We start from the raw sequence: 13,774 nt of genomic DNA on the forward strand, positions 1-13,774 counted from the left end.
CCTGCCATCCCACTTTGCTGTCTTTCTAACTAGTTCAGACTGCCGAAATGCCCCTCACGCACACCTGCCAGGAGGCAGGGTGAGAGCAAAAGTTCAGAAGACTAGGCAAGAAGGGAAGTTCATTCTCAGGAAATGTTTGGAAATGCAGGAAAGCAATCAAGAGCCATAAGCAAGGGTCAGCCATCACACATAGAAACAAAGGGAGGAATTTTATAGATAAGAAACCAGAAGGACAAGGGTGCTTGCAGCAAGGTATCCGTAACTCTGCTGAACGGGTTCAACTCTCTGCTGAGGACTTATGCATCCCCTTGTCTTGTCTTCCCTTTCTCTATTACAGCTAGATACCTTTTATTAGTTGTGTGGATAATGGAAAATCATTAAAATTTCACCCAAGAAAATATATAAAGACATGAAGGCTAAAGGACAGACAGTAGAGCAGGGAAAGAATCGTATCAGGGGTCAAGAGATCAGAGAGTTGGATTGAACAGCCTTTAAATGTCAAAACTTGCCTCAGTGAAAAGACACATCGACTCTGCAACAGCAAAGCTGTTGACAAAGCTCTGTGACATCGTCTTTGGGTGCTCTGCTGAACATCATCAATTTTAAGGGAGACTAGCACCCAGCAGTCATTAACGAGAAGGGCCTTTGACATGTGACCATATTTTATATGATGTATTTTTTACTTATTAAGTTATTGAAAAAACTATGCGTAAGTGCCTGGGTCGGCACCCACCCTGCAGTAAGCGAACATCCATGAGCTGCAAACCGCGCGTCCCTGAGGATGCGGTCCCTAAGGTTCATCTTTGCAGGCACCTGCACTGCCTGAGCAGCAGCAACGCACAAACAGGGCAAGAAAGGGCAGGGGAATGGCCACTGTGTGTTTTACAGTCTGCAGCTGTTGGGATGCTGAGCATAAAATAAAAATAACCCCCTAATTTTACAAACAAACGTAACCAAAGCGAAATAGCAACACGGATGGACCCAAATCAAACCCCAATTCTTAAAAACATTCTGGGCATCATAAATATGGCATGGCGCTGTAACAGACAAGATAGGGGTCTGGAAGAAAGAGAAATTTTATTTTCCCTGGAAAACCATGCTCAGGAGCACAGCAATGGAGCTGTAAGCCAGTGTCTGGATCTGAGCAGGGCTCCTGCAGAGATGCCGTCTAGTCCTGGAAGACAGTGCTGTCCCCAGACACCTCTCAGGCAGCAGGTCCCGCTCACTGAGAGGGAGTTATCGAGCGATAGCAGCGGTAGCAGCAAGCCTTGCAGCCCAACATGCACCGGGACAAGATTCGGGATGAAGGCAGAAGGTGAACTGCAGCTTTGCACCTGACTCTCCCACAGCACGTTTGCTCTGTGTGCTGGAGAGCTGTCACAACAGTTGTACCACCCCCTGTAACAACCAGGCTCTGCTCGATCTGGACCTCTGCTGCCAATCATCGCCTGAAACAAATCTCCTCTCTTCTTCACCAGCTCCAGCTCTGCCTCTCAGTCCTTCCTTCCCCTTACTGTCACTATTCTTCTTCTTCTTCTTCTCTTTAGGGATCCCCTGCAGCGTCCCCCTCACACAGCTTCCAAAGGCTATCTTTCTCGATCCTCCTCTTCTTTACTCTTTTATCAGCCAGGACGGAGCTGTGCTGTGCCTGAAGGCCCGAGCACCGCCCGCACCGGCCCCGGCACTTGAGGAAAGCAGCAACAATGAGCAAGGGCGGCGTCTCCTCCCGCAACAAACACACCGGCAACTTCGGGCACCGCCGGCTCCCAAACCCCGCCGCCCCTGCGGAGGCAGCAGAAGCGCTGCACCGTGCCCTGCGCCTTCCCTCGCCCTCCTGAGGAGCCCGGGCGCGTCCCGGGGGATCTCACACCCTCACGGACCCTCGGGAGGGGCAGAGGCCACCGATCCGCCGCGACACCCGGCCCCGCCAGGCCCCGCGTCTCCGCACTGAGAGAAGAGCCCCACACACGCTGCCGAGGCCCCGGGGGGGGCCGGTCCCCCCCTCTCCAGCCCGGCACGGCCCCGCTCACCGCTCCCCGCCGCCATGACACCACACCTCCCCTCCCGCCCCCTTCGTGGGGGTCACGTGACCTCCGGGCCACGGGCACCATCGAGCAAAGCGGCCAGAGCGCCTCGCTCCGACCATAGAGTTTTGCGCAGCGTCCCCGCGGCCCGCGGGCGGGAGTGTCGGCCGCCCCGCCCCTCTCGCGAGATCTCGGCGGGTATATCCGGTGCCCGCGCGCCGCCGGCCCTCTCTCCGCCGCCGCGCCGGGCCGCAGTCGCTGTTATCCGCCGCCATCCGGGCCCGCCGCTGCTGCCATGCCGCCCAAGTTCGACCCCAACGAGATCAAAGTCGGTAGGTGCTGGGCGATGGGCCGGGGGAGGTTGGAGGGAAGTGGACGGGCCGTGAGGGCGGGATGGGCCCGGGTCCGGCGGCGCGGGGCTGACGCGCGTTGCTGTGCCCGCAGTTTACCTGCGCTGCACCGGCGGCGAAGTCGGCGCCACCTCTGCTCTGGCCCCCAAGATCGGACCCCTCGGTCTGGTACGTACCGCGGCACCGGCAGGGGGGGACACCCGCATGGGGACTGGACCGAGACCGAGGGGTGGGGGGAGACACACGGGACCGGGGCACCGGGGCCCCGCACACGGGGATGGGAGCGGGACCGAGGAGTGGGGGAGACACACGTGGGGACGGGACCGGGACCGGGACCGTGGCGGGGGGGCAGGGGGCGGACACGTGGAGACGGGACTGGGACGGGAACACACAGGGGCGGGACCGAGGAGGTGATACAGACGGGTACGTGAGGGATGATGACATGGCACATGGGGACAGGACTGGGGGTGGTGGCCCTTCCCTCCTCCAGAGGGATGGGGCGGGGAGGTGGGACCGCTGCTGTGATGGATTTTGTGACAATATTGTGTGCTTTTGTCTTAGTCACCCAAGAAGGTTGGCGATGACATTGCCAAGGCAACGGGTGACTGGAAGGGGCTGCGCATCACGGTGAAGCTCACCATCCAGAACAGGCAAGCACAGGTACCCAACGCCAGAAGGGACGGCCCAGTGGTGCAAGCGCCCAGCACAAATGCACCACGCTTGCTTGAACCACAGCTGAAATCCCGGCAGGGTCGACTCAGCCCTTCATCCTTCCGAGGTGGATAAAATGAGTTCCACACAGCCACTGTGTGGGGGTCTTCTGGGAAAGACCTTAAAACACTTGCATGAGCCTTCGCAGCGCTGCTGGCTTGAATCTGTCTGTGTGTCTGCAGCTTGGGGATTGCCTGGCTGAAGGTTCCTAGCCTGTGAGCAATGGGAAGGGATCTGCTCCCGTGTAGAAGTTGTTCTTTTATCCTGTTGCAGATAAATTGTTCCTTCTACAGACCATCTGACCAGGATAAAACTAGACCAGAGATTACAAAAACCCTGTAGCCACCTGCCACTATACCTGTCCTGAATCCTGTGGCTGGTATATTCCAGTGGTGAGCTGAGAGGAAGCCCCAGTCGAGGAAGCAGTCCTCTTCTGGTTGTGGGGAGGCCTGTGCCGAAAGACTGGGAACAAGATTCTGCATCACAAAAAAGCCTCGTGTACTAGCAAGCTACCCAAAACCTCCGTGCTCTGGCAATTGGCTTTACAGGCACTGACCGCTGAGTTGAATGTCTCTATTAGTTACCCATCTCTACTTGGAGGGGGGGGAAAACTAATCTCTCTTCATTTAGATAGAGGTTGTTCCTTCTGCCTCTGCTCTGATTATCAAAGCTCTGAAGGAGCCTCCTCGTGACAGGAAGAAGCAGAAAAACAGTAAGTTTTCATCTGGCTTTAGTTCTGAATGTGTTTTGGGACTAAGAATGGAATGTGTACCTGCCTGTAGATTATTCAGCATAAACTGGGAAACGAGTGCTGTGGGGCTGTGTCTTGGGCAGCAGGAATTCCTTGAGTGTCAGAGCGTACACCAGCAAGGTTCAGTTTCTTGGAAGGTGGGGTAGGGCAGCCACCCGCCACTGTACCTGTCTTGTCATGCAGTGACTAGTGCAGTCCAGAGGTGAGCTGACAGAAAATGCCTGCTTAGGAAACAGAGTTATTCTTCTTGTGGGTAACTTTGTGCCGAAGTCTGCAAACAGGCGTGCTGATGGCAGCCCCTCTCTACCTGAAAACTCTCTGGGTTCCGTGTGGTCTGAGCACTGGGAATGGTCCTTCTGCCATGAAACACAGGGAACTGGAGGTACCCTGTGTTTACATGAACTGACTGGTGCTGGTTTCCTTCCCAGTTAAGCACAGCGGCAGTGTCAGCTTTGATGAGATAGTGAACATTGCCCGGCAGATGCGGCACAGGTCCCTGGCTCGAGAGCTCTCAGGTGAGTAACTGGTGGTGGGATTGCAGAGTCCTCCCTCTGCTGGCTCTGAGTGCCTGAGCCAGGTTCTGCTTGGGTTCCTGGGAGGGCCCCATAGCTGTGGGGTGGTGGGGGAGCTCCTGGTGTCACTTGGCATTGGACACCACAGGGACAGTGTGGCGCTGGCTGTCAGCAGCCAGACTCACACCTTCGGTGAAGGTGGTACTGGATGGCGAAAGGTACATGTGGCTCTTTCTGGTGCATTCCCTGGAAACCACTACATGAGACCTGGCTTAAGTGGCTTGCTGTCCCCTGGTGAGCCCTGTGGCTACAGCCTGCAAACCCTGGAGGGAGGAGGGAGGGCTGAGGTGCGAGGGGTCGAGTCCTCTACGTGCTCTTCAGAGTTTTCCCCTGTGGTGAAGCACTGACAAGCCCTGTCTTCCTGCTGCAGGGACAATCAAGGAGATTCTTGGGACTGCCCAGTCTGTGGGCTGCAGCATTGATGGCAGGCACCCGCATGATATCATTGATGACATCAATAATGGTGCAATTGAGTGCCCAGCCGTAAGTAGCCATCTCTGACTGAAACTTGCTGTATTAGACCATTTACTAAAAGATTGTACTAATGAGCTCTATTTGCATCTTTCAACAGAGCTGAAACTGCAGAAGAGAAGTTGCCATGCGAAGGTTCCTTAAGTATTCTGTAACACCTTAAATACTCAATAAAAGACCCAGCTGTCTGTAACAGTGTTGCTGGCTTGATTTGTCCTTGTCCCACGCTGCATGAATAGTGGGTTTTGGCTGTGTTTTAGCAGGTTTTGCCCTCTGCATCAACCAGGGTGTTAATTCTTATACAAACTTCAAGGCCGGAAGATGCTCGCTTCCCGTTTGCTGCCCTGCAGCAGTGCTGCCCTGGCTTGCTGCGGCACTGAGCTTAGAGAAGTGGAGTTCCCTCCAGCCAGCACTCCAGTAAAGAGCGGCCTGTGTAAAGCTTTCTGCGAGCTCTGGTCTTGCCAGTGCCAAATGTGCGGCTCGGAGCAGCGGGTGTTTCCCTTCGTTAGGGCAGATGCTGTAGTAACGGGTCTGGCCTCCCCTGAACCTCCACACCCAGGACACAAACGCATCCTGAGGCTTGAAAAGGGCTTTGCGGGCTGCCTGCTCATAACCCTGGGTGAGAGGTGCTGTGTGGGGGTGCGGGATGGAAGGGCCCCGAGTCCCTCTGAAATGACACCCGAGGTGTGGCTGTTCAGCCAGCATCTGCAGGAGCCAGGGGAGAACGGCTCTGTGGGCCTGGCAGTGTGTACCATGGCACGTTATTGCCAGGAGGAACCTCTGGCCTTGGTGGCATTTCTGTTGTAGAACATACCCGATTTTCTGCTGCTCGGCTTTTTCTCCTGCCTTGAAGCAGAGGAAATACTGGATTTTCTACTGGTGACCAGGACAAGTACACATGTTCTTGAGCTGAATTTATTTTGTGCTTGATTCCCTCGCTGTAGAGGAGCAAGCGTCTTAATTCTGGGTGAAATCTGTGGTCCTGTTTCATAGAGTTGTAAAAGCCCCAGTCTCATGTTTCTTGGGTCTCCTGATTCCTTGAATGGTGACAGTGGGGGAGCAGGGTGAGCAAGCCCTACCGTCCCTCTCTGCATCGTGTGTTCTCTGAAAAACAAAGCTGTGTAAGTGCTGGTGTTTCCCTCATTATGGGCATTCTGTAAATCCAGTGCTGCTGCTTGTCAAGAAACGGATCCTAAAACCTGGCTGAGCCACGAATAGCAGTGAATATTCTGGCTGTTTCTGGGAGTAACTGCACCCTCAGGAGCGATGACCTGCTGAAGAGCTGCTGCACGTAGACAAAAGGAGTTTGCCTTGCTAATGGCACCCTCCTGAAGGAAAGGCAACTGCTCACTGGGGATGGGAAGGCTGTTACAAGAGGTGTCCGTGCCCACGATGGTGTGGATGGGGTAGGGATATAAGTACAGATATTGAAAAGCGTGGTGAGGAAAGAGCAAAAGGTTTAGCTTGGTTTATTCAAAATGAGCTTTTTTTGGCAAAACTCTTAAGGCGGGGGGGGAGGGGGTGGCTTGCAAACACCACCGTAGGGATGTCATCCAATGAGGGGGGGGAAGGAACTTCTAAGCTCAGCTACAGCCCGTTTAACCCCTGGAGGGGTTAAACACATTCTGCGCGCTTCAGGCTTCATGCTTGAAACCCTTGTACTTCACAGGTTTTGGCACCTGGTTCTCACCCGAAAGCTCTCGGCTGTCACGGGGGTAGGGCTGAGGCGTGGGTAGAACCAAAGATCTTGGGGAAACCTTGTTCTATTTTCAGCGAGGGCTGGATTTTCCCTTGGGGCAACACAGCGTGAGGGATGACGTGGTCTTGCAGGCTGTGGAAAGCTCTGTTAGAAGCAAAGAGAAATTACGCTGGTAATAAGAATGCTTTAGCTGACTTGGGTATTGCTAAAAGCCCTATTAACAGCAGCATTATGATCGCAGTTTGCTTCAGCCCTAGCAGAGCAACCTGGGAAAAAAAGAGGAGTCATGAACGTTAAGTTAGAGTCGTTTTTCCAAAGGGAAAGGGGATCAAATTCTTCCCAAGTTAATCCCAGAACGGTGGGGGTTGGCAGGGCCCTCTGGAGATCACCCAGTCCCACCCCCGGCCAGAGCAGGGTCACCCAGAGCAGGTGGCACAGGAACGCGTCCAGGCGGGGTTGGAATGTCTCCAGAGACAGAGACTCCCCCACCTCTCTGGGCAGCCTGTGATGCTGAGCTGTGCGAGCCTTGGTCTCTGAAAAATGTTCTGCAAGGTGTGTTTTCCTCCTCTGCAAAGTGCTGACAGCACTTGACCAACTTTTTTCTTCAGTTTTGCCAATAACTCTCACAGTTATTCTTGCAGGGCACTTACAGCCCCAGAGGGAAACTTCCCGGCCGGAGCTCTACTACAGCGAGCGGGGCTGTGAAGCGGTGAGCCTGGCAGGAACTGGGGAGGGAAAAACAGTTCTGCTACTACTTGTAGGGGTGTGCAGGAGAGCGCTGCTGTAGGTGCTCGCTGGGCTGCTAAAATTCATTAAAAGGGGTCTGGATTAGGTACCAGGATCTACCCGAGTCCTTTGCAGGAAGAAGCCCATGCAGCAGGAGGCTGCGGCAGGGAATTGACTTCCGCGGCGTCGGACACACCGGGTGCCGGATGAGCTGAAGCCTGTGTAAACGGGGAAACTCCAAATAAATTCCATCCCCAACTGAACGGGAGGAGGTGTGCACCTGCAGCAATGTTTATTTCTAAAGTATATGCAAGTCATGCGTTATTTTCCAGTATACAAAGCACTCCGCAATTCCTAAGCGGCTGTAGTTGGAGGCTGCTTAGATGCCGAGCAATGGTGTGCTGCTCTGGTGACACCAAACCTCTGGGTTTGCCGGAGCTCAGCTTGGGCACAGGGCAGCCATGTCCCAGGAAGGCACCTCGCACCGCTTGTGAGGCGCGATGGGTACGTTGTGTGGGATCTTCAGAAATCACCTCTATTTGCACAAGATTTAACACAAACTGCTGCTTTGACAAGACTTCAGTTTCCAGTCTGCCCCTGATGAAGTACCTACTGGTGAAGCAGGTAGAACCTAATGAAGGTGGAGGCCGGGAAAGGAGAATTCTCCCAGCCTGTCCTTGCAAGACCCAAAATACCGAGGCACACCAAGGCCAGCCCAAAGGAACTGTGAGTCCTGTCTGTTTTCCACCGTAGTCCTGCTGTCTGGAATATTTAATGGAGCAACGGCTCTGGAATTGTGCATTGAGCTCATGGCAGAAGGGAGATGCCGGGGTCTTTGGAGAAGGGCCGGGCTGGCGGTTCAGCGGAGGGGGATGTGTGGGCCAAGGAGCTCGGGCTGACCGGAGCGCTTAGGATTTCTGAGAAGATCCACTTTTGTCCTCCTTTCCCTGATGAAATGCGTGTACGTTGCCCCGGTGACTTGAAGGCCACGGAGACTGAAGACCGGCTGTAGTGAAATAGGGCAAGGGATGACAAGAAAAATGAGTTTTTACCAGATCAAACCGCCATGGCAGGCACCAATTTCACAGTACATCCCAACCTGTGACTCAGTGTGCAGGGAGGAGCTGGACCCTCCTCGTTCCTAAGGCAAAAGTGACCAAAGCCTGACCCAGGTGTCCCCAGAAATTGCGTCTCCCTGCGGAACCCACGAGGTTTTGTGGCTCAGCCCTCGCTGTCCGTCTCGGCTGCGTCCCGCTCACAGGCGGCGCAGGGGTTTGTGCGGCCCCTTCGGCGGAGAGAAGTGGAAAGCAGGAGAGTTCGTGGCTTTCCTCTTTCTCTGCTTTTTCTCCTGCTGCTTTGAGGGCCTTTTTCTGAAGCAACCGGGGAACGAAGCAGAAACAAGGCTGAAATCCCAGACGCTTGCCATCTTTAATTCCTTGGCTTGGAGTTGGCCGTGTTTCAAGCCAGGAACAGAGCTTGGGTGCTCCCTGAAGCAGGGGCAGGTGGGTTCCTCATGCTGTGTGACCTCTTGCCTTCCCCACCTCTCAAAGGACATGGATTGCAACAAATTCCGATAAGGTATAGCGGGGAGGGGGGGGGAAATCTTCTGTGACGCGTGGTCACAGACGGCCAAGGGGATGTGGTGGGATCTCCGTCCTCGGCGGTACCCAGAGCTCAGCCTGACGCTGTACTGGGAGAGCTGGGCAGGGGGTTGGGACCCTTCCCAATGAAGTTACGCAGCGATGCCATGACAAAGCTGTGCAAAGGCTTGCACTGCCCGAGGCAGGACAGCCTGCCAGGGGACTGCAGCACTCTTTTCAGCAGCAATTTTAGTTTAAAGAGGGTTAAAGTGTGTGTTGACCCCCCGCTTAGGTGTGAAACCCAAGAGTCTCAGGGGTCGCCAGCCTCGTGGGTGCCCGGGGCTGTCCACGTGCCACTGCACGCACACACTGTGGGTTTTCCCCCACTTGGCAGCACTGGAAATAATTGGAAAAATGATTTCTTTTGCTTAAGGGAAATCCTCTGGGGGCAGGACACATAACCTTTCCCATGCCACCTTGGGGCACGTGCTCTGGTAGAAGCGATGTAGTGCTCGGGAGCAGGGTACTACCCTGCCAATAATTCGTTTTTCCCAAACCAGGCTGCTTAGAAAGGAGGCAAAGGGCTTGGTAAAGATAGTAACAACCTACGTTAGCTTCACATTTAAAATCCATCTTCTTCATAACTTGGTTTGTGCTCCAAAGCCAGAGGTTTTTTCCCCACTCTGGTGACCTGCAGGAGGAAGGAGGGAAAGGGACACTGAGAAGTGCTGAGCCCTTCCCTTGGCGCTGGTGGCCTGAGAGCTTGGCATGCGTTAAGGGGAACGAACTTTCTCATTTCCCTGAGACAAAACAGGCCTTGAAAAGCCAACTTTTTGGGATTTGTGGCTTCCTGCATTACAAAATGTTAGGCTAGAAAATATGAATTTTGTTAGAGCTTGGTGTAGAGTACTGAAGGCCCAGGGGGCAGCTTCCCCCCTGCTCGCCTGCGACACCCGCCGTAACAGTGGGTGCAGTGGAGTTAGTGCTGCTCACTGTGGGCACAGTGGGGAAGGGAGAGACCCCCCCTCACAGCGCTGCCTCCAGCTCTGGGAGCACCAACGTGAGAAGGACACGGAGCTGTTGGAGCAGGGCCAGAGGAGGCCTCGGAGATGCTGGGAGGGCTGGAGCCCCTCTGCTGTGGGGACAGGCTGAGAGAGCTGGGGGGGTTCAGCCTGGAGAAGAGAAGGCTCCGGGGAGACCTTAGAGCCCCTTCCAGTCCCTAAAGGGGCTCCAGGAAAGCTGGGGAGGGACTCTGGAGCAGGGAGGGGAGCCATGGGATGAGGGGGAATGGTTTTAAAATCAGAGAGAGGAGATTTAGATTGGATCTCAGGCAGAAATTCTTGGCTGTGAGGGCAGTGAGCCCCTGGCCCAGGTTGCCCAGAGAAGCTGTGGCTGCCCCATCCCTGGAGGGGTTCAAGGCCAGGTTGGACGGGGCTTGGAGCAACCTGGGCTGGTGGGAGGTGTCCCTGCCCAGGGAAAGGGTGGCACTGGATGATCTTTAAGGTCCCTTCCAATCCAAACCATTCTATTCTATGCAACCTGGCATTGCCCGGTGAGTGGGAGCCATTGGTGGGCGCTCATGGGGGTGTGGATCCTGTCCTGTCGAGCTCACGAGCAGCACGGTGGGGTGGGAACCCCTCGCTACTGGCGCTCCTCTGCTGTTTCTGAACCCAAAACAGCCAGTGGAGCATGGCTGTGCCACTGGTGCTGTCCTCGGGCTGTCACTACCGCCTGGTCCGATGCCATCGTGCTCGGCCAGCTGCAGAGTGCGTCTGTCCCCATGAGTGGGAATTCGACTCTGTGCCCCCCCCAGCAGAAGACCCAGCGCTGGGCAGATGCCCTGCTCTTTGCAAAGGGAGGGGAGGTGGTCTCCATCCACCGCCACCTGCCGCCTCTGTGGCCTCGGGAGCACCATGCCCTTCTGCGGTGTCCCTGAGGGCAGGGAACCCCACTGAGAGGGTGTCATGGGACACACAGAGGGTGGCAAAAGGAGGAAAAAAAGGCCCAAATAGGAAAGGGAGCTTTTCTGGTGTAAAGGCGGGGGGAGCCTGTGTTCAGGAGGAGCTGCAGGCAGAAGCTCTGGCTGGAAATGGGTCTCGGGCAGCACACCCCCACGGCTCACCTCCCCTGGGCATCGGAGCCAAGCAGTGCCTGGTGCTCCATGGCCCTTCCCGGGAGCTGGGCGGGCTGGGGTCCCCATGGGGGCTAAACACAAGCAGCACCACCAGCAGACTTCCCAAACGGAGGCAATCCTGCAAACCTTGTGGGGTTTTTTTGGGGGGAGGGAAGATGCAGGGCTGAAATCATGAACCCGAATTGCTGCGGTGCCCTCACGTGCCCACTCACAGCCCAAAATAACCCCCGGTGCTGGAAGGGCTGACACTAAACTGGTCCCGCGGGGAGCCCTTCGCCGCGGGGAGACCTCACAGCGGCGTTTTGTCTGGGAGAAATGTCCTCCGGGTCTCCCACCACCCCTGGGGCTGGTTGCCCGCCCCAGGCAGGGCACGGTGAGTTCGGTCACCATGGCCCACGCCAGGTGTCACTCACCACCCCCAGGCACACCTCAACACGCATCGGCGTCACCAGCATCGCTCCCGATTTCCCCCTGGCCCAGAAAATCTCTTCTCCCCATCCACGGAATAAGAAGCCCCCGATTTCAGCCCAGCATCTCCAGCCCCCGCGAGGAGAGATGTGGAGGGGAAGCAGGGCATCCTCCAGCCCGGGTGAAGGCCCGCTGTGCCGAGCACCAGACACCAGCGCCGGCAACTGCGGTACCACGGGCTCGCGTTGGTTTTCTCTCTTTCAGAGGTACAGCCACAATCATCAAAACCCACAATCATCAAAAATGAAGCGATCCCCCTGATAAACCAATGTGCATGGTCATTAATTCACTGCGCGTTCCTTTCCATTCCAATTAGCAATTTACTTTATTTATTTTTTTTTTACACAGAATCCCAGACTGGCCGGGGTTGGCAGGGCCCTCTGGAGATCACCCAGTCCCACCCCCGGCCAGAGCAGGGTCACCCAGAGCAGGTGGCACAGGAACGCGTCCAGGCGGGGTTGGAATGTCTCCAGAGACGGAGACTCCCCCACCTCTCTGGGCAGCCTGTGCCAGGGCTCTGCCACCCCCACAGCAAAGAAGTTCCTCCTCATGTTGAGGTGGAACTTCCCCTGCTCAAGTTTGTGCCCGTTGCCCCTTGTCCTGTCCCCGGGCACCACTGAGAAGAGCCTGGCCCCATCCTCCTGACACCCCCCCTTTCAGTATTTATCAGCGTTGATAAGATCCCCCCTCAGCCGTCTTTTTTCCAGACTGAAGAGCCCCAAGTCCCTCAGCCTTTCTTCATCAGAGAGGTGTTCCATCCCCTCAGCATCTTGGTGGCCCTTTGCTGTCCCCTCTCCAGCAGTTCCCTGTCCTTGAACCAGGGAGCCCAGCACTGGACCCAGTGCTCCAGCTGTGGCCTCCCCAGGGCAGAGCAGAGGGGGAGGATGACCTCCCTCCACCTGCTGGCCACACTCTTCTTGATGCCCCCCAGGATGCCATTGGCCTTCTTGGCCACAAGGGCCCATTGCTGGCTCATGGTCATCCCGTTGTCCCCCAGGACTCCCAGGTCTCTTTCCACAGAGCTGCTCTCCAGCAGGTCAGCCCCAACCTGTCCTGGTGCAAGGGGTTATTTCTCCCCAGGTGCAGCACCCTGCACTTGCCCTTGTTGAATTCCATAAGATTCCTTACATATTACCCTTACATATTCTTTAAAAAGCAAAACATTCTTTTTATCACGTAATATTTTATTTCAAACTCAACGACTTGACTGTTGTTTTTCATGAAACGCGATGACTTTTGCCTGTCCTGTTGCGCGGGTTCTCCTCTCTGGTTCGTTGTCGTGACACAAGAGGTCGGGTTTGTGCCCAAACTGCGGGCGCGGGGCTGGCAGAGTCAGGGACTCCCTAGATCTTGTGGGCCAACCCGCCAACGGGGGACTGCTCCAAACAACTTTTCTGTGTTTAATTTCCCCTCTAGCCGTAAGGTGAACCTCTCCTGTGTGGGACTGCTCCCCCACCGGGATGAGAGAGTCAGAAAAGTTTTCTGAGATTCATCTTTAGATTTATTTGTCTCTTTTCGATGCTCCTGGCACCGGTTTAAACCCCCCCTCCTTGTTGCTCATGTTCTTCAGGACACGGTTGTCCCATTCTGCCCTAGAGATGTGTAGCTTTGTACACAGGAAGGTTCTCCATCCGCCCTCCTCCACCGCTTTATCCGTGGATTTGCACTTTGAATTCCCTCTGCTCCGTCTCTCAGGCGTTGGCTGAGGAAGCCGACGCGTCCATGGGGAAAACGCGGCAGCTCTCCAGGCGTCTGCCGGGACGGGCTCGGCTCCGGCCGCTGAGTCTCGGGCACGGAAAGCCCTGCAAATCCCTTTCCCCGAGTTTTGTGAAATACGGATTAACTTTTTGGTGCTGGCGATTTTTATTGTCTTTTAGACGTTGGTCACAATTAGCTCATGGAAATAAGTAAGCGCAGACTCATCCTGCTCCCAGGGGACTGTGAAGGAACTGAACTCCCCCTGTGCGGAACCTCCATGGAGCCCCCTCACGCCAGGACGGGCCAAGCAGGGCTCTCCATCCCCCCGTCCCAGGGGTCTCCCTGGGGTGCCACGGCTGGATGGAACGTGGGCTCCTGTCCCCGCAGGAACACCCCCACGGCTGCCCGATCCCCCCGGCCGTTCGCCTGCTCCACCGGAGATGGGGAAAATGGGCGGCCAGGCAGCCTGTGGCTGGGCCCTGGCGCTGGGAGAGGATCCCTGGCCCCTGAGGGGAGGATCCCATCCGCGAAGATCCCTGGGCCAGTGCAGAGAATCCCCAGCCCCACAGGATCCCATCCCGGAGCATCCC

At 55.8% G+C, this 13,774-nt stretch overlaps 2 protein-coding genes and 2 non-coding genes across 10 annotated transcripts in view; 3 read left to right on the top strand and 1 right to left on the bottom strand.

The window, feature by feature from the left end:
- Positions 1 to 2,100, bottom strand: part of LRSAM1 (leucine rich repeat and sterile alpha motif containing 1) — a 28,009-nt gene extending 25,909 nt beyond the window's left edge. For 3 of the 7 annotated variants that reach the window (XM_074608271.1, XM_074608278.1, XM_074608275.1), the window contains exon 1: positions 2,031 to 2,071. The gene's annotated coding sequence lies outside the window, so the exon portion shown is untranslated. Of the gene's footprint in view, positions 1 to 2,030 lie in introns of all 7 variants that reach the window. The other 4 variants (XM_074608276.1, XM_074608277.1, XM_074608272.1 and 1 more) reach the window with 3 other exon arrangements.
- RPL12 (ribosomal protein L12) lies at positions 2,089 to 5,072 on the top strand. The gene is made up of 7 exons (XM_074608280.1): positions 2,089 to 2,356; positions 2,469 to 2,542; positions 2,936 to 3,034; positions 3,716 to 3,797; positions 4,265 to 4,351; positions 4,779 to 4,891; positions 4,980 to 5,072. The coding sequence occupies exons 1-7, from the start codon at positions 2,320 to 2,322 to the stop codon at positions 4,983 to 4,985; spliced, it is 498 nt and encodes a 165-aa protein (XP_074464381.1). The 5' UTR covers positions 2,089 to 2,319; the 3' UTR covers positions 4,986 to 5,072.
- On the top strand, positions 3,431 to 3,559 carry LOC141751859 (small nucleolar RNA SNORA65). Its single transcript, XR_012590119.1, has one exon. It is a non-coding gene; the product is annotated as a small nucleolar RNA SNORA65 (small nucleolar RNA).
- On the top strand, positions 3,991 to 4,119 carry LOC141751858 (small nucleolar RNA SNORA65). The gene has a single exon (XR_012590118.1). It is a non-coding gene; the product is annotated as a small nucleolar RNA SNORA65 (small nucleolar RNA).
- Positions 5,073 to 13,774: the final 8,702 nt, after the last annotated feature.

The sequence above is a fragment of the Larus michahellis genome, chromosome 15 (genome assembly GCF_964199755.1).
Source record: "Larus michahellis chromosome 15, bLarMic1.1, whole genome shotgun sequence".
Classification (NCBI taxonomy): domain Eukaryota; kingdom Metazoa; phylum Chordata; class Aves; order Charadriiformes; family Laridae; genus Larus; species Larus michahellis.

Coding starts and splice junctions, on each gene's coding strand:
- RPL12 (XM_074608280.1), top strand. CDS start 2,320: ATGCCGCCCAAGTTCGACCCCAACGAGATCAAAGTCG. Junction 2,357..2,468: donor CCCCAACGAGATCAAAGTCG/GTAGGTGCTGGG, acceptor CTGTGCCCGCAG/TTTACCTGCGCTGCACCGGC. Junction 3,035..3,715: donor TCCAGAACAGGCAAGCACAG/GTACCCAACGCC, acceptor CTCTTCATTTAG/ATAGAGGTTGTTCCTTCTGC.